The sequence below is a fragment of the Peromyscus californicus genome, unplaced genomic scaffold (genome assembly GCF_007827085.1).
Source record: "Peromyscus californicus insignis strain IS unplaced genomic scaffold, ASM782708v3 Scaffold_23__1_contigs__length_62951481, whole genome shotgun sequence".
NCBI classification, from domain to species: domain Eukaryota; kingdom Metazoa; phylum Chordata; class Mammalia; order Rodentia; family Cricetidae; genus Peromyscus; species Peromyscus californicus.
Genome location: NW_026294534.1, coordinates 58,327,757 through 58,347,574, shown reverse-complemented (window position 1 = coordinate 58,347,574; position 19,818 = coordinate 58,327,757). Strand labels below are relative to the sequence as shown.

At 40.1% G+C, this 19,818-nt stretch overlaps 1 protein-coding gene across 1 annotated transcript; it reads right to left on the bottom strand.

Annotated features, from left to right (window-relative positions):
* Positions 1 to 1,680: 1,680 nt before the first annotated feature.
* LOC128119181 (zinc finger protein 120-like) lies at positions 1,681 to 15,558 on the bottom strand. The gene is made up of 4 exons (XM_052752429.1): positions 12,434 to 15,558; positions 4,607 to 4,733; positions 4,344 to 4,404; positions 1,681 to 3,190 (listed from the first exon to the last, which is right to left on the bottom strand). Exons 1-4 carry the CDS (start codon positions 12,668 to 12,670, stop codon positions 2,059 to 2,061), a joined length of 1,557 nt encoding a protein of 518 aa, XP_052608389.1. The 5' UTR covers positions 12,671 to 15,558; the 3' UTR covers positions 1,681 to 2,058.
* Between the last annotated feature and the right edge of the window lie 4,260 nt (positions 15,559 to 19,818).

Sequence of the window (19,818 nt, the reverse complement as noted above, 5' to 3'; positions counted from 1 at the left end):
CTCCCCTGCCCATGCCAACATATGGCAGATGAGGGGTGGGCCCAGATCTCCCATGCTCACATTCTTTGGCCTGCTCACCCCCAGCACCATCAACAGGTTCAGCTCTGCAGTGCTGCCTAGATAAGATGCAGGGCCTGCTTTCCCAAGTGTTGTACCTGGTAAAGGGAGGGTCAACTCCCTTGCTAGCTAGAAGCAGTCAGGCAAGGGCATCTTTCCCTTAACCACACAACTATACCACAGACAAGGGAGGTGGTACCAGCTGTGCCCCTCTCAGTCCCTCAGGGCTGGCTCACCTGTGACCTTGTTTACAGGATCTTCTCTACTGTGGTGTCCAGGTGGGAATACAGGGCTCATTCTCCTTAGTGCTGGAGCCAGTGAGGGGTTGAATCAGGTCCCCTACCTACTGCAGGTATCAAGGGGTGAGAAGAGGTATCATTCCCTCACCAAATGGCAGGAGAAACCTGCTCTCCCAATCTCACATCCTTAGTTCCAGCTTGCCTTTGCCCCTGCAAACAGAGTCAGCTTCATTGTGCTGCCCAGGTGAGATGTAGGACCCTCTCTCCTGAGTGCTTCAGCCAGTGAGGGGCAGGACCAGTTCTCCCTAGTGTTGTAGCCAGTGAGGGGTGGGACCAACTCTGTACAGCCCTATCTTCTCAGCGTTCAGTGGTATCAGGAAGCTTGGACATCAAAACAGAATGCAGCTGCATTGAGGCCATGAAACCAGACATGGGTTCTGGCAGCAGCCCAGGCCCAGACATCACCATGGCCCTGGGTAGCAATCAATCCACCTACTTCAGGCTGCTTGTCACCTCTTTCAGATATACCTCTGTCCATAGGACATGAACCATTCTGGCTCTCTCCCATACCACACCATACATTCGCTCACCACAATAGTGCCTATCTGTCTGGTGCTGCATGTAGGTCTCCTTGTTCCACTCAGTCTGTTGTGGTGCTGGGAAGGTCCCTGCTTCCAAAAATTAAGATGGTGACTGAATGCCCAGTGCCAGAGGACCACCAGGCCTAGAAACAGTGGTTGGCTCATGGGTGAGATCCTTCCCACCCCAAGTCTAGTGACCAGAAGCAGAGCAGTGTTTGTCCCCTGGGTCTGCCAGGTCTAGTAATGACAGGTGGCTTAAAGGTGAGATTCTTCCTGCCCCAAGTCTAGTGACCTTGGGCAGAGCTGTGTTTGCCCTCTGGGGTCCACCATGCCTATAAATGGCAGGCACATCCATAGTTATACACCTGGATTGTTATTTTATGTAATTGAAGAGAAGTATGAAATCTAAAAGCATTACCTTATTGCTTAAATTCATAGGGCTTTTGTCCATATGCATTTGCAGGTGCAAACAAAATAAAGAGGGACATGATAACACTTGAATGCTGATATTGTCAGATTCTTTTCTACAGAATAATCTTGTGTATCTGAATTTAAATGTATTGGCTAAAGATATTACCAAATTCTTTACAGTCAGATTCCCTTTGGTATGAGTTGGTTCAAGTCCTCAAAGACACACTGTGATATACAAAGGCTTGAAAAGACCAATTTCACACTTAAAGTTTTATGCTTATATAAAAACTACCATGAATTGTAAAACTTTTTTGCACTGACTACTACATTTATAGGGTTTCTCAGCACTGTGATTTTTTTTCTAATGATTTCAGAGACTACTGACATACACAAAGGCTTTATCACATTGATTATATTTGTAGAGTTTCTCTCCAATGTGTTCATTTTTGTATTTGAAGATTACAGTGATGTGCAAAGGCTTTATTTTATTGCACTCATTACATTGGTAGGGTTTCTCTCCAGTATGTGTTTCTTTACATATTTGAAGATAAGTGTGACTTTCAAAGGCTTTAACACATTGATTACGTTCATAGGGTTTCTCTCCAGTGTGCATTCTTTTATATATTTGAAGATGACTGTGAGTTTCAAAGAAAAGTGTGACTTTCAAAGGCTTTACCACATTAATTACATTCATAGAGCTTCTCTCCAGTATGTGATCTTTTATATATCTGAAGATGGTTGTGACATCTAAAGGCTTTACCACATTGACTTCACTCATAGGGTTTCTCACCAGTATGCGTTCTTTTATGTATTTGAAGATTGCAGTCACGTGTGAAGGCTTTACCACATTGATTACATTCATAAGGTTTCTCTCCAGTATGTGTTCTTTTATGTATTCGGAGACCACTATGACATGCAAAGGCTTTAGAACATTGATTACATTCATAGGGTTTCTCTCCAGTATGTATTCTTTCATGTATTCGGAGATTACTGTGCTGTGAAAAGGTTTTATCACATTGATAACATTTATAGGGTTTCTCTCCAGTATGTGTCATTTTATGTATTTGAAGATGCGTGTGATGTGCAAAGGCTTTTCCACATTCATTGCATTCATAGGGTTTCTCTCCAGTATGTGTTCTTTTATGTGTTCGGAGATTACTGTGTTGTGAAAAGGCTTTACCACACTGCTTACATTCATAGGGTCTCTCTCCTGTATGTGTTCTTTTATGTATTTGGAGAATAATGTGTTGTGAAAAGGCTTTATCACATTGATTACATTTGTAAGGTTTCTCTCCAGTATGTGTTCTCTTATGTGTTTGTAGATGACTGTATTGTGAAAAGGCTTTACCACATTCATTACATTTATAGGGTTTCTCTCCAGTATGCATTCTTTTATGTATTTGGAGAATAAGGTGTTGTGAAAAGGCTTTATCACATTGATTACATCTGTAGGGTTTCTCTCCGGTATGTGTTCTCTTATGTATTTGTAGACTACTATGTTGTGAAAATGCTTTATCACATTCATTACATTTGTAGGGTTTCTCTCCTGTATGTGTTCTTTTATGTATTTGAAGATGACTATGATATGCAAATGTTTTACCACATTGATTACATCCATAAGGTTTCTCTCCAGTATGTGTTCTTTTATGTATTTGAAGATGACTGTAACATTCAAAGTCTTTACCACACTCATTATATTTGGATGGTTTCTCCCCAATATGAGTTTTTTTATGTATTCTGAGATTACTGTGAAATACAGAGGCTTCAGTATATTGAATACAACCATAGGGATCATCTCTAGTAGGAATTCTTTCTTGTCTTTGAAGATGATCGTGATATGCAAAGGCTTTAACACAATGAGTATATTCAGAAAGTTTCTTCTCAGTATGACTTCTTTCATACCTGCAAGGATAATTGGTACATGTAAAACTTTTACCACATTCGTTATATTAAATATTTACATCTGAATGAATTAATTTTACAATTTGGTCTAACTGTAAAAAGGAATCAGATCTTAAGGCTTTGCCACTTTGTTTACACTCATGGTGTTCCCCTTCATTAAGGTTCTTTTGCATCTTTGAAGATACCTGTGATGGTAAGAGCCATTATTACATGGCTCACAGTTATATTATCTTTTTTCTGTACGAGTTTTTTCACATATTTCAAGAGAACTAGAAGAACTAAGAGTATACCACACATACTAGATTATTAAATTTTCCTAAAGTGTGAGTCATACTATATTTGCAAAGTGAAACAGGACAAACAGAAGTTTTCACACATTCCAATACTTATAGGGCTTTTCAGCAGTGTCAGTTTATTGATGTATTTCATATGAAGTTGGAAAACCAATTAATTGTAAACTTGTATCAAATTCTACAGGTCTACTCAAAGTGGGGACAATTACATATCTTTTCATTGTTCTTAGAATAAAAGAGGTATGCTGCTCATTTTCATATTTCACATGGCTCACATGGCTTGCATCCAGAGTGACATATGTTACATCTACTAAAGGAAGACTAACAAATAAAAGGTTTCCACATTGCCTTCACACAATTCGACTTTCTGTTCCTCAAAGACATATGATATAGGAATTAAGGTTTCTCCAAAACAACCTTCTTGACTCACATGAACTGCCCCCTCATTAAATTTAGCAAAGTCACTACAAGTATAGGAGTAACACCAGCTTTACTCTGGACTACTTGCCTATTAGGAGATTTTGGACATATGCTTATCACCTATTCAATTGTGTATACATTTGCAATATCTGAATGGTATGTAACTAAATGGATTGGAAGTTCTATAATATAGGTCTCATGGGGCTATGATTCAAATGGTGATATACTTAAGTCATTGTGTCCTTGTCTTTTTTCTTATATGAATGCCTGGCAACTACAGATCAGCTAGCTGACATTGAGGTATATAGCTTTGTGAGACTTTCATAATCACCAATACAGTTTAAGCTGTGTTTATTTATAGTTTCCTTCCTTTAACACTTCTGGGACACATTATAATTTCTTCAGAGGCACATTTGTACCAGCTTGAACATAAAAATTACCTTCCATGTATTCTAGAACTTCCACAATCTTCTTCAATATTATGGTCTTCACAACTGTAGCCTAAAATATAGTAGCAGAAAATGTATGATATATTATTGGAAACTGTGCGAAATTTAACTTACTATCTTCACTCTACCTTAGAACCATGCCTGATTTCTTCACCTCATTTTTCCTCTTTCTAAATCAAAATTATAGGAGAGTATGAATAACCAAAAAACAGTTATTCCATTATTTTAAAATGTGAAGGAAAATTGAGTCTTACCTATATCTGTGAGGTTCCTATAGATCTCCAGCATCACATCTTTGTAGAGACTCTTCTGGGAAGGATCCAGCAAAGCCCACTCTTCCCAAGTGAAGTTGACATGCACATCATCATAGGTCACTTCATTCTAAAATATCCCACACATGTGAACAAAAGAAAATGTGATACTGACAGCACTGTAAATTAATATCTCTTTATCAATGTAGTTATATAATTCTGGTGCTTTCCACTCTTATTCTATTACACAGAAGTTCTAATATAATCACCAAGTCACTTTAGAAGGAAACTGAATAGGAAGTTCACCTCTGTCATTTCTGAAACCATTGAAAACGATATAGCGGCTAGGCCCTGGGGCACAACCTGTGCCCTGGAACCCCCACCCATTGCTACCCCAGTTGCCAGCCAGCAGGGAAGACTCCTGTGGGCAGGCTTCCCCACCAATACCCCCATCAGAACTTGCAATCTACAAGACCCACTCCTTACTCCAAACCCACCCATCATCCTGCAACCACAGTGGCTTCCTGAGATACAGAATCCACCAGCTCTGATTGAACCAAGAGATGAGTGACTCTTTTCCTACCCAGAAAGTCCTGCCTCCAGGACGAAGGCTTTGGGGCACAACCTGTGTACCCCACCCCCATCCACCACTGTCCCAGTTGCAGAACAGCAGGAAAGACTCTTGCAGAAAGGCTTCCCCACCAATACCCCCGATCGGATCCTGCAGTTTGCAAGACCCACTCCCTACCCCAAACCTACCCATCTCCCTGTGACCTCAGCATCTTCCTGAGACACAGAATCCAACAGTTCTTTCTGATTGGACCAAGAGCAGCTCCCTAAGACACAGAATCTACCAGCTTCAATTAGACCAAGAGCTATGGACACAGCAAGCACAGATTGGACCAAGAGCAGCTCCCTCAGACACAGACACCTCTTGCACCTATTGGAGGAAGACATTGGTAGACACCAGTACAAAAATGCATACAATAACATAAAGAGCAATATGGCACCATGAGAACCTAGCATTTCCACAACAGCAAAACCTAAACATCACAACACAGAAGAAGCAGAAGAAAGTGCCCCTAAAAACAAATTTATGATGATGATAGATGTCTTTAAAGAGGAAATGAAAAATTCCCTTAAATAAATTAAGGAAAAGACAAACAAAAAATTGCAAAAAATCAATAAATCCCTTGAAGAAAGTCAAGAAAAAGCAATTAAACGGGTGAAGGAAACAGTTCAAGACCTGAAAACTGAAATAGAAACAATGAAAAAGACACAAAGCAAGGGAATGCCGGAAACAGAAAATCTGAGTAAATGAACAGGAACTACAGATGCAAGCATAACCAACAGAATAAAAGAGATGGAAGAGAAAATCTCTGGCATGGAGAATACAATAGAGGAAATAGATTTGTCAGTCAAAGAAAACACTAAAGCCAAAAAGCCATAAGACAAAACATCCAGGAAATCTGGGACACAGTGAAAAGGCCCAACCTAAGAATAATAGGGATAGAAGAAAGGAGAAGAATACCAACTCAAAGGCACAGAAAATATGTTCAACAAAATCATAGAAAAAAACTTTCCCAACTTAAAGAAGAAAATACCTAGGAAGATACAAAAAGCTTACAGAACACCAAATAGACTAGACCCACACACACACAAAAAGTCCCCTCATGACATAATTAAACCACTAAACATACAGAATAAAGAAAGTATATTAAGAGCAGCAAAAGAAAAAGGCCAAGTGACTTATAAAGGCAGACCCATCATAATAACACCTGACTTCTCAAAGGAGACTAAAAGCCAGAAGGTCCTGGACAGACTTAATGTAGATAATAAGAGACCACAGATGCCATCCTGACTACCATAGCCAACAAATTTTTCAACCACCATAGATGAACATGAAGTGAACGAGACATTCCAAGACAAAACCAGATTTAAATAACACCTATCCACAAATCTAGCCCTATAGAAAGCACTAGAAGGAAAACTCCCACCTAAGGAAGTTAGATGTACCCATGAAAACATGGGCAATAGATAATCCCATGGCAGCAAATCCGAAAGAAGGGAAATACACATACTACCACCAAAATAAATAAATAAATAAATAAATAAATAAATAAATAAACAGGAATTAACAATCATTGGTCATTAACATCCCTATTTAATATCAATGGACTCAATTCACCAATAAAAAGACAAAGGATAACAGAATGGATACAAAAAGAGGATCCATCCTTCTACTGCATACAAGAAACACACTTTAACTTGAAAGACAGACATTAGCTCAGAGTAAAAAGTTGGGAAAAGACTTTTCAATCAAGTGGACTTAAGAAGCAAGCTGGTGTAGCTATACTAATATCTAACAAAACAGACTTCAAACTAAAATCAATCAAAAGAGATCGAGAAGGACATTGCATATTCATCACAGGAAAGATCCATCAAGATGAAGTCTCAATTCTGAACATTTCTGCCCTGAATACAAGAGCATGTGTAAAAGAAACATTACTAAAGCTTAAATCACACATCGAACCCCACACACTAATAATGGGAGACTTCAACACCCCACTCTTACCACTGGGCGGGTCTTTTAGACAGAAACTTAAAGAGAAATAAAGGATCTAACCATTCACCCCTCACTCAAAAGAGGCATCTATTAGACTGTGGGAACCAAGAGAATGGTCACAGCATTTGGCCAACAAATGGCTTACTGATGGCTCATGAACCACTGATGGAACCAAAACCAAATGGAAAGCAGCAGCTTATAGACCAGGGGAGGGAATGGCTAGTACTGAGGAAGGAATCACCAAATCAGCACAACATGCTGAAGTAATAACAGCACTGATAACTGTAAGACAAACAGCTCAGGAAGACAAAAGGAAAATTTATATCCTCTCCAATTCATGGTGTGTGTGCAATGGTATAGCTATATGATCATCAAAATGGAAAACCACTAACTGGCAGATAAATGACAAAGACATTTGATCAAGGGAGGCATGGATGGAAATAGCAATGCACAGCAAAGACATTAAAATTTATGTAACTCATGTAAACACGCACACAGGCAAGACAGACAACACATCTAGAAATAATGAAATAGCAGACAAATTAGCATCCTTTTCAATTCAGATTAGAATAATAAAACTTCCTAGGGAACCAATTCAGAATAAATTATCAAGGATGATAGATCACACACTTGGTAAACTTGAATGTTTACCCCTAACACTAAAAAATGAGGTGAAATGGAGAACCAAATTAAATCAGGACAAATCTATGAGAATAACTATTAAAAGGAACCCAGATTGGAAAATTAAGAAACCTGAGAATGTTAGCATAATTAGTAAAGAAGAAATCCTAAGATCACATAAAACAATGGGACATTTAGGCTCACATGTTTTGTTCCAATGGTTTAATAAAAGGAACCTTAAGTTATCCTGGCAGCTCTGTAAAGAAGTCAATAGAGTAGAACTGAATTGTATTGCAAAATAAAAATAAAAAAATTAAATAAAAAAAAAAGAAGTCAATAGAGACTGCCACCTTTGTCCAGCACTTAAAACTAGATTCAGACATGATCAACCAGCTGTAACATGGTCTCCTAAACAGTTTAACTACACACTACAAATAGGTTTCATTGAATTCTTGAATATTCACAGGGGCCTATCTACCCTCATAGATATAAGCACAGGACTCGGATTCGCTAGAGAAAGTCATGGACCAGACCAGTTGGCAACAAATATACACTCTGGTGTTGAATAGCCAGATACAGCTGCCTAATCACTATTGAGCAGATCTAGGAACACACTTTACAGGTTCTAAAGTCCAGAAATGGTTCCAGACTATAGACATACAGTGGGTCTTCCATTTGGCAAATAAGCCAACTGCAGCTGGCAATATAGAAAGATAGAATGGACTGCTTAAAAACCAAATTCTTATAACTCAAAGACACCTTGAAAAATGATATTGAAGTTTACATGCTATGAGTTAAATACTAGACAAAGATTGAATAGAGCTTCTCCCATAAAAGACACTTAAGTCAGACTTGGAGATAGAATAGCAACCAGGTATTTCCTGACTGTGCAGAATAATTCCCCATAAACATTCTCAGGACAGAAATCCTTGAGATTTAAAGGAGACAGAAGTCATGGTGTCAGAAGTAGGCAATACAATCTGGACCACAGACAAAAATGGAAATGAGAAAATTAGAAAATTGGATGACCTACAAGCATAATGTGTCTCAGACCTAACCCAATAACTGGGTTTGCACTTTTATAAGGATAGTAATAGTCTTAGAATTATTTTACTGAGCTCTGGTGCTAACTGGACCAGACAGAGAGGGAAATAGAACATGGCAAGGCAGAGTCATAACAAATTACACCCTGTGCCTCATAGAAACTTCAACAAGAAAATGAAAGATAACACAACATGGAACAACACCATAGTATCAATCTGCTGGGCCAAGGAACCCAGAGCATTATTGTTGGGACTCTTCCTGTTGAATTCTGTAAATTTAACCCTTTGTTTCCTAGTTGGGAGGTCCTGCAGTCAAACAAAGGTCACACTCAAACAGTAACTGTTGTTAAAGCAAAAGGAGGCCATGGATTAGAAAACAATGAAGGGTCTATGAGAGGTATGGGGGCAGGAAAGATAATGAAAATGATGTAATTACAACCCCAATAAATATTGTTAAAAATTTGAAACAGGCTTTATGGCCATGTGTTCCAGAGACTAGGGATTGTATTAGAGCACACCAAGTACTACTCATGCCATTTCTCTCGGGTTGTATATCTTAAACCTGGAAAACACAGTCCTGTTAGGCAAGGCCACTCCATTTTACCCAGATCTTCTATTTTGGTTCAACGAGAGTAACTACAGTAATTTGGTTTCATGAAAGTTCAGTTCTTTATCCAGATTCTTGATTTCCTGGTCTGAGAATCCAAGAAATGGCCTGTCAGTACACTTATTGATCATCTAAGACTGATTATCTCACTACTCACTGCTAATGTCAACTACTGTTAGAGCAGGAAAGTTTTCACCCTCCTTCCTGCCCATCCCTTTATGTGCTGTGACTAAACCTGCTTCACAGCTGGTCAATGAACTCAATTCTTACACAGTTCCTTCTTCATTGTGTTAGTCCCAATAAAAGCCAGAGAGATTGGAAGACACTCATTCATTGGTCTATTTTTTTCCTCCTCACTGACCAGTCAAGGCCCAGCCTAGAAGATGTAGCAGGACTGTCTTCCCAGCACTGGGCAGCAGAGGCAGGATTAAATGTTCAAAGCAATTCTCAATTACATAGTCTGAGGCAAGCCTTAGTTATAGAAGACATTGATCTAAATCAGTGGTTCTCAACCTTCCTAATGCTGTGGCCCTTTAATAGAGTTCCTCATGTTGTGGTGACCTCCAACCACAAAATTATTTTCACTGCTACTTCATAACTATAATTTTGCTACTATTATGAACTGCAATATAAATATTTGTGTTTTCCAATGGTCTTAGGCTACTCCTGTGATAGGGTCATTTGATCCCCCAGTGGGAACTATAACCTCCCAGGTTGAGTACCACTGCTCTAAACTGATATAAATAAATAAATAAACAAATAAATAAGCACTCAAGAAAAAACTTGAATCAAGTTCTTAATGACTAAGAAACATTGGAAAATAGAAACAAATTAGAGCAGTAATGCATTTAAAGAAAATGAATTTTTTAAAAATGATACCAATAATTGACTTTTTTAAATGAAAAAATAATTGGAAGGACACTTAGCTATACTGACTTTGGAACAGAGTAGGCACTTCCCTGGTAGAGAGAATGCCATTAATAAGACACTGTATGACTTTGTCCCATTTAAAATGTTAGCTGCTGGGTGCTGTAAGCTGACATAGATTTACAGCCAATGGCCTGTGTCTCAAACCTCTGAGCTGACTTAACTGTGTCAATCAGGATTGCACATAAACGCATAGGAGAGTTCCCTAACTGGAAACGGAATACTCAGTAGTTCAAGCTAACCTCCCTGAATTGTACACCCACCAATTCTGTCTGTCTTTGTTAACATGGAAGGAATTAATACATGCCAGGAAATTACACAGAAAGTTACTCACCCTGCCCTGTCGTGGAATATTAGTTTAAGATGTGTTACATTTGTTTATGCTGTGAAATATTTGTTTAATAATATAAAGATGTACTGCCTTCCTTTATGTTGCATTTGTTTAACTCTGTAAAGCTGTGTTACTGTGCCTGTGTAAAACATCTGATTGGTCTGATAAAGAGCTGAACGGCCAATCCAATAACTAGGCAGGAGAGGAATAGGTGGGGCTGCCAGGCAGAGAGAATAAATAGAAGAGAGAAGAAAGAGGAGCAAGAAAAAGAGAAGGAAGAGGAGGACACAAGAGGCCAGCCATCCAGCTACCCACGGAGCAAGAAGGTAAGAAAGGAATATAGAGTAGAGAAAGGTAAAAAGTTCAGAGGCAAAAGATAGACAGGATAATTTAAGAAAAGCTGGCTAGAAATAAGCCAAGCTAAGGCCGGGCATTCATAAGGAAGAATAAGACTCTGAGTATTATTTGGGAGCTGGGTGGCGGGCCCTCAAACAGTGAAGTTTAAAAAAACCAACTTCACTGCCCCATTAGGTCCTTCTTTGTAATGGAGACCCCTGCAGCTCACTGCCTTCAACTTCAGCCTCTGATCTAGCTGTTGCCTAGTCTGTTTCTCCCTGCAGTGTGCACAGTACATTGTTCCTTCTCTTCTTGTCTGAAGGAAGAAGCCATGCTCCACATGTAAATCTTTTTCCTGTTACTGCAATGGACAGTCCACAATATAACTCAAACTGGTAATTTTATAACTCTGTAGTGTCGCAGACCTGTAATCTAAGAATTTAGGGGAACTATTCAGGGAGATAACAAGGGCAGTGCCCTGTGGGGTTACAGAGAGTGTTCACATCCACTTCAATAAACATAGGAGACCTTGACTCAAAACTAATTTTCCAAAAGTCTGGGGATGCAGCTGTTTTAGAATTAATATGCCTTTATGGCACACCAGGACTTAATGTTGTTTGTGACCCTGTAATGGCTCCCTGAGCAGCATGTTAGAGGCCTGTTCTTTGATGGGGGGTGGGTCTTTTGGTTGGTTAATCCTGGTGAATAAACATTTACATCTTATCATACCAATCTCTAACAAGCATGGTTCATGCTACTTATCTTTGGGGTATTTGGAAGGCAGCCCTCCCTTAGCTAAATTCTACTTTGTGTAACTTAATGTCTCCTAAGAATTGGTAAATTCTTATACCATCAATTCTAATTTTCTACATCACAGTTCAGCAGTCAAGTGCTACTCTACACAGGAGATATTGTTTACAAGCTCCACAAAATTAACTCCAAATGGATCCTAAACCTAAATGTTAAATTTTAAATGTGCTGAACTTCTAGACGATACTAGAGAGACCAGGCCTTTCCGAGTTTGGCAAACCTGCCTTCCATCGGGACAATACAAGCACTACAGGAGTCAGCATTTCACAGTGACGTCAACAAGGTTATTTCTAAGCACAGTCCTGCTGCCAGTTCCCTGCACAGATGCAGCCCATGGAGTGAAGTTATTCAGAGGCTGACACCCGGGACCATGCAGGACTACGCAGGTACACAGGACCAGGCACACAGGACCAGGCAGGCACACACCAAACTCTGCTTCTCGCCGCTGGCTCCCACCTAGTCGGGGGAGGTCCCACCACATGGGCTCCCACAGCTCAGCTGGCTGCTCCGTCCAATCTGGGGCCAGTAGCCCCTCGCTCACCATGGCTGGCCACTCCTCCTCATCTGGGGACATCAGCCCCTCACTCACCATGTCGTGGCTGCTGAGCTCACCCACGCTGTTCCCACAGCGGAGCCCAGAATGCAGCACAGCAGCCAGTTTCCGACTTCCCCTGCAGAGGAGCTGAGCCAGAAGCCTGGTGCCCGGAAGCACCCTCCCATCCAACTGGCGGTCCGCTGGAGGCTCTGATATGCTAGTGAGGCCTGAGTGACAGGATCTGGTGAGCTGAAGGGACACAGCATGGTGGTTCCCAGCCCTGGCTTCCATCACAAGCACAGACTGAACCAAATTCACCAGCAAGTTTCTTGTTAATGTAAACCAATGGGTTCAGTTTTAAAAAGTATACAAATTCAGAAGGAGGCTAATCAGACAATGTTGCTCAAAAGGAACACAGGGCATCTCAACAACATTATAAACAAAGGCCACAGTGGTGATGGGACTGAAAACCACAGTGCCATTTGTGGGGAGTTGGGTTCTCAAGATCCGAAGCAACCCCTTCCCAAAAGCCCTGGCCCCAGAACTCTACCAGCTCTCCCAAGCATATTCCTGGTTTTAGTGAAGGAATTCTGTTTACCCTCTAAACATCCTGACCTTAGAGAAACCTCCCAAGGCCTAGGAAGGTTGCCAAACTTGGAAAGGCCTAGTTTTTCAAGTATCTTCTAGAAGTTTTGCACTTCCCATTTGACATTTAGGTGTAAGATCTATTTGGAGTTAATTTTGTGGAGGTTATAAATGGTATCTCGTGTACTGGGTAGCTAACTCCACTACTGAGCTGTGATGTAGAAGAGTAGAATTGGTAATATAAAGTATTTGCCAGTGCTTAGGAGGTAGTAAGTCACACAAAGTAGAATTAGCTAAGGGAGGGCTGCCTCTAAAATATCCCAAAGATAAGTAGTATGTTAACCAGACCTGTTAGAGATTAGGATGTTAGCATGTAAATGTTTGTTCACCTTTTAGGTAAACCGTTATTGGTCACATGCCTGTGGTAAAAACAGCTAATAAGATGCTCATCCATGGAGAGGAAAGAGAGAGACCCTCTGCACAAAGATCTCTTTATAGTAAGCTAGAGCATCATAGTTTTAAGAGAGATTTCTTAGTTGTATTGTACTGGATGCTATAAACATCAATTCAATAAGGTTTTGTTATATATTTGCTGTTTCTTTGTATCACCTACATACATTCATTAAAAACCAAAAACATGGTTATAGTAGTGATGCCATGTATTATATGAAAACTGTCTTGTGTTTTCTCGAACATTTAGTTTAACAGATTGTACCTAGGAAATAGTAATTATACAGTTTTTGTTCAGCTTTCTTATATTCAATTCTTGTTGCTCAGCACTATCTTAAGACAAACAATTGGCACCTTCCTATGATCACAAATGATATGCTTGTTCACAAAGGGTGACCACCACCAGGTTGGCTGACTGCTATTCCATCATGAAAGAAGGTATCCCCTCCTTCTGAGTATCCAGACTCTTTCCCAGGCAAATGAAGGCAATTCAGCCCTAATGACATGTGTCTTTGTGGTTTTAGGGGAGGAGCTAGAGTACATAGCCTGGAAAAGACTTGGAAGGAGGTGGATTCTGCATTTGCACCTATGAAAGCCATCTTGAAAGTGGGAATTTACCTTAAGTGCTATCACGTTTACCTCCTATGTATACCGAGAAATGTAATACAATGCTAGAGTACATGGGCAGTGGAAGAGTCGAGAGAAGGTGAGCTCCACATCTGCAGCTATGGGAGAGCCATTGTATATTCTGGGTGGAGATATTCCTGTGTGGCTCCTTTTGGGTTTTTCTCCTAATTAGAGTTTCTATTGCTGTAAAGAGACACCATGACTATGGCAACTTATAAAGAAAAACATTTCATTGGGGCTGGCTTACACTTTCAGAGGATTTAGTCCATTATTGTCATGGTGGGAAGCATGGTGGTGTGCAGACAGACCACGGTGCTGGAGAAAGAGCTGAGAGTTCTGCATCAGCAGGCAGCAGAAAATGACTGTGACACAGTTCCTCCAACCACGCCACAGCTCCTAAGAGAGCCACTCCCTATGGGACTATGAGGGACATTTTCATTCAAACCACCACAGTATCCAAAGTCCTGTAAGAATCTCCTCCACCACGTTCAGTAAGGAAGCTCAGTAAACTCACTGGTTCCCCAGGGTGGACTTGGTCAAATTGTACTTTGCATTGTCACTGGGATGTACAAAAGTTTATTGAGTTATGTCTGGCTATTGAAATAGTATACTGTAGTAAAAAGTACCAAAATGGTGTAAAACTGATCTTCCGAGTGTTTCATAATCATTCTTGGAGGCTATTCTAATGTCAATGAGATCCACAGAGGAGAAAATTCTCACAACAGATCATAAATATATTTGTCAATGTTCCTCTATCTCATGGTTTTTAAAAAAAGAAGCACTATATACAAGAACATGTTAGAAGAATGTAAATATGGAAATGGCCTTTGTAAAGAACTTAGACACATGAAGATGATGATGACTGGATGGCTCCAGAATAAAAAGACTGGAAAGCTTTTGCAAGTTAGAAGGTCTGAGTAAATTGTTTAAGCTATATATAAAGGATGAGATTTAGAGACCATATTTATATTAACCTTTACAAGATCAGATATCAACTATTTCAAGGACTGGCTGAAATACATGTCAAACAAAAGTTTATTGAGTTATGTCTGGCTATTGAAATAGTATACTGTAGTAAAAAGTACCAAAATGGTGTAAAACTGATCTTCCGAGTGTTTCATAATCATTCTTGGAGGCTATTCTAATGTCAATGAGATCCCTGGGGACTAAGATTGATCACTTGTTCTCTTATTCATGGAGGCCATGACAACCCTACTCGATGAATCTGAAACATTATCCAGTCTACAAAAAGGGGAGTCATTGTGGGAAAGGTTTATTCAAGGCTTCAAAGGAAGAGACAGTACATAAACAAAATCTTTCACTTAACCTCACATTGATGGACAACTGGTAAAAGGAAGGCTAGAAGAGGGCTGAAGAGATGGCTCAGTTCTTTCAGAGGTCCTGAGTTCAATTCCCAGCAACCACAGGGTGGCTCACAACCACTTGTAATGAGATCTGGTGCCCTCTTCTGGCCTGCAGGAACACATGCAGGCAGAATACTGTATATATAATAAATAAATAAATAAATCTTAAAAAAAAAAAAAGAAAGAAAGGCTAGAAGAGTCTGAGATTCCCCTGAAGCCCAAGTGACCCCTGAGGACTAGTTGCTCAACTGGTCTAGACAGCACAAACAGAAATATTAATTTTGGCCACTTGCATGGTCTTCAGCATTCAGGAGGAAAAATTTAACCAAAGACTTAGGGAATTAGTAACAACCCAAGGGATTACACTCCACAGACATTAGACTTAAGTCTGCATGAGATGTTATTTAGACAACCAATTTCACTAATATTATCTTCTTCACAAAAAAGATGTTGCCCAGATGTGAGACATTAGATGTTGGCTCACTGAGCACCTGCCCACAGCCATGGAAGACAGGCCCATGACTGTTTTAACCTCAAAATTAAATGATGGCTAAGTACATCTTCTCTCCCTATCCAGAAGCCACATGGGAGGGCATCATGCTGACTTTTGGCTGCTGAAATAGCTTTGAAAGGGTGTAAAAGCAAAGTGTGGGTTCATCACTCTGGAGAGCAACTGTAGAGGTCAAAGGGAAATATCTAAAGGATGGGGGCTACTGTGAGCCCATCGAGAATGCCTTCTGGACACTGGACATTTTAGTCCTTTCTAGACACCAGTAAAGGGATTCCTTTCTTGTGTATATCTGAGTTTGGTCTTTACAAGAGACCCTCTAGAAGGGTATCCCAATACTGCCACCTGATACCCAAAATTAAGCTGGAAGAAGCCAGATTGGTCATTGTTCCAATCCCATAATGTCTGTTAGGGTTACCTCTTCCAAGGGAGGCAGGATAAGAATCGTAGATAGAAATCAACTAGGCAGCCTAGGGTAAGAAGAACCCAAAGAAAAGAAACTACTTGCTTTCTTGACTAAAAGCCAGAAGTGTCACTGAGACTCTAGCAGTTTCATCCTTGCCAGAGTCCAAAGATGCCAAAAGAGTTTTGGGAGCTCTGATCTCTGATGCTAAGTGATCCTGGGAGCCTTAGGAAGGAGGAATGTTAAAAGTAGTAAAGAATGTCTGTTAAGAGATAAAGGCCCTTGGCCAAGAGATTAGAATCTGTCCTGGATGCAGACCTAACTTTTCAATGGGGACAGGTCAATCTCCTGGCCAAGGAACCTGGTCTATGAAGCCCAAGAAATAACGACTCAGGACATTTATAGATCACCTATAACTGATTAACTGATTGCACATTGGTAATTCCAACTGCAGTCAAAACTGGAAACTTTTAAGGCTCCTTCCTGCCCCTCCCTTTCTGTACTGTGATCATAACAACTTGTAATGTGTGGACCATGAATTCCCATTCGAAGAAAGCACCTCTGCATTGCCACTCCCTGATAAAAACCTGGGCTGCATTAGGACACTCATTCCCCTGTATCTTTTTCCTTCTCACCGACCAGTCAAGGCCCAGCCTGGAATGACTGACAAACTTGGGCTTAGAGGCAGGAAAGAGATGGTGGAAATGATGTAATTATAGCCCCAAAAAAATCTACAAAAGTTGAAACAGGTCATGTGCTCAGAGACTAGGGATTTGTATTAGAGCACACCAAGGATTATTCGTGCCTTTTCTCTCAGGCTGTACAACTGTTCTGAGTGGTGGGTTCTAGAAAGGATTTCTCTATATAATAACTTTGGCTGTCTTGGAACTCACTTTGTAGACCAGGCTGGCCTCGAACTCGCAGCGATCTGCCTGCCTCTGCCTCCCAAGAGCTGGGATTAAAGGAGTGTGCCATGTCAAGCAGACAGTACATCTTAAATCTAGAAAATAACAATCCTATTTGGCAGGACCACACCATTTCACCCAGATCTTCTATTTTGGTTGAATTAGAGTAACTACAGTACTTTGGTTTCATGAAAGTTCAATTCTGTATCCTGATTCCCGATTGCCTGACCTGTTGCTGGTCAGGACACTTATTGATCATCTAAGATTGATTACCTCACTATTCATTGCTAATGTCAACTACTGTCACAGCAGGAAAGCTTCTACCCTCTTTCTTGCCCATCCCTTACTGTGCTGTGACTACACCTGCTTTACAGTTTATCAATGAACTCAATTCTAACACAGGTCCCTCTTCATTTGTAAGTTCTCAACAAAAGCCAGAGAGGTTGGAGGACACTCATTCACTGGTCTATTTTTCCTTCTCACAGACCAGTCAAGGCCCGGCCTGGAAGGAGTTGCAGGACTGTCTTCCCAGCCTCAGACAGCAGAGGCAGGATTAAATGTTCAAAGGAATTCTCAAATACATAGTGTGAGGGAAACCTGAGCTGCAGAAGAAAACTGCTCTGAATAGAAATATTGATCAACAGCACCTAAAGAAAAATAGAAAAAATTCTTAATAATCAGGAAACATTGGAGAACAAAACCAATAAGAGATTAGAGCAGTGATGCATTTAAAGAAAATCAAATTGAAAAGGTGAAACCAATAATTGACTTTTAAAAAAGATAAATATAATTGAAAAAACACCTACCTATCCTGACTTTGAAAAAGAACAGGCCATTTCCTGGTAGAGGGAATGGCATTAATAAATACTGTTTGACCTTGCCCCATGTGCAATGTTAGCTGCTGAGATCTGTAACCTGACACACACAGCTACAACCAATGGCCTGTGTCTCAACCTTCTGAGCTGCCTTCATTGTGCCAACCAGGATTGAACAAATCTGCAAAGGAGAGCCCTTAGTTGGAAATTCAAGATTCATTGGTTCAAGCTAACCTCCCCAAATTTTACATCCTCCAATCTGGCCTGGCATCAATTAATATATGCTTGGAAATTACAAAATCACTAACCCAGGCCATTTTTCATAATGGTGACTCCAGCAGCTGATTGCCTATCCTGTTTACTTCTACAATGTACACAAGAAACTATTCATCCTATTCCGGTCTGAAGGCAGAAGCCATGCTCCACACACAAATCCCTTTCCTCTGACTGCAATGGACAGTTGACTACATGACTCAAATGGATAATTTTAAACTCAGTGGTGTTACAGCCCTTTAATTTAAAAATTTAATTGGTTTAATCAAGAGGACAGTAAGGCTATTGCCCTGGGGAGCAACAGACTGGGATCAAGGTCATCTGAGTCAACATAAGAGGGTTTGTCTCAGAAACATTTTCTAAATGGCTAGAGGTATTGCTCTTCTAGAATTAATATGCCTTTCCGGGAGAAATCACTCCACACACTGAAAAGGTTAATAAACAAAAATCCCTTTAATAACAGTGTGCATCCAACTCTGGCTAATGCTAAGATAGGAGCCAGGCTAGAACAGATTTTGCATTTCATATATGATATCATCCTTAAGTCTCTTTTAGGATCATGTCCCAGGTAATACTTTCAACAATTTAAATAGGGACAGGAGATTACAGTTCTAGCCACTTAGACAGATGAAGATTTAGAGATCATACATTATGATCTACATTTAAAAGATATATCATTGCCTTTAATTCTCACACATACAAAGGGCAGAGAACACAAATACAGAAAACATCAAAGAAAAGTCCCCTATCAACATTGTGGATGCTATTCTTAGTTGAACAGTCCCGCTGAGCTATACCAACCTCAGAATAAGGCTGCTTTTTGCCTCTGAGCATGTTGGCTCAGATGAAGGCCATAGTTGCTTCCATACAGGACCAGAAGGAGTTCATTTTAACTAGCCCTGCCTGCTGTCTGTTACAGAACTGTGACATCACTGTAGAGAATTCCGTTTTTTTAAGCTTTAGCTTTGTTTTATGTAGATGGGTGTTTCCCTCCAAGCTTTTGTATGTAGTACCTGCAGAAGCCAAAAGAGGGCATCAGATCCCTCAGGACTGGACTTAACAGAAGATGTTTAGCTACCAGGTGGTTTCAGGGAATGGAAGCTGTGTCCTCTATAACAAGATCCAGCACTCTTAACTGCTAAACTATCTCTATAGCCACTTCTTTATTTAAAAATTATTTTCATACATTTTAATGAAAATATATTACATCGCTTTCCCCCTTCTTTGTCTTCTCTCCATCCTTTCCCAAATTTTTCCTTTCTAATATCTTCCTTGTTAAGCATGTTTGATTTATGCATAAATATATGCATAAAACCTGCTGATTCCACTTCTGTTGGTTGTATGTATACAGTTTCAGAGCTGAGCACATTGCATTAGATATGCAATTAGGGAGCTCGTCCCTGCCTGAAGCTAATTCTCCCACCTGCAGGAGAATTTTACTCTGTAATGAGCAACAAGAGTCTGACCCAGAAGTGACCTTGGCTGCCTTTGACAGGAAACATTATCAAG

What these genes read in the sequence shown, in the direction of transcription:
- LOC128119181 (XM_052752429.1), bottom strand. Translation starts at nt 12,670, where the DNA reads ATGGAAGCCAGGGCTGGGAACCACCATGCTGTGTCCCTTCAGCTCACC. An exon ending in AGCTCAGCAGCCACGACATG is followed by an intron (nt 4,734 to 12,433) that starts GTGAGTGAGGGG and finishes GGGATATTTTAG; the next exon opens with AATGAAGTGACCTATGATGA. An exon ending in TAGGAACCTCACAGATATAG is followed by an intron (nt 4,405 to 4,606) that starts GTAAGACTCAAT and finishes ACTATATTTTAG; the next exon opens with GCTACAGTTGTGAAGACCAT.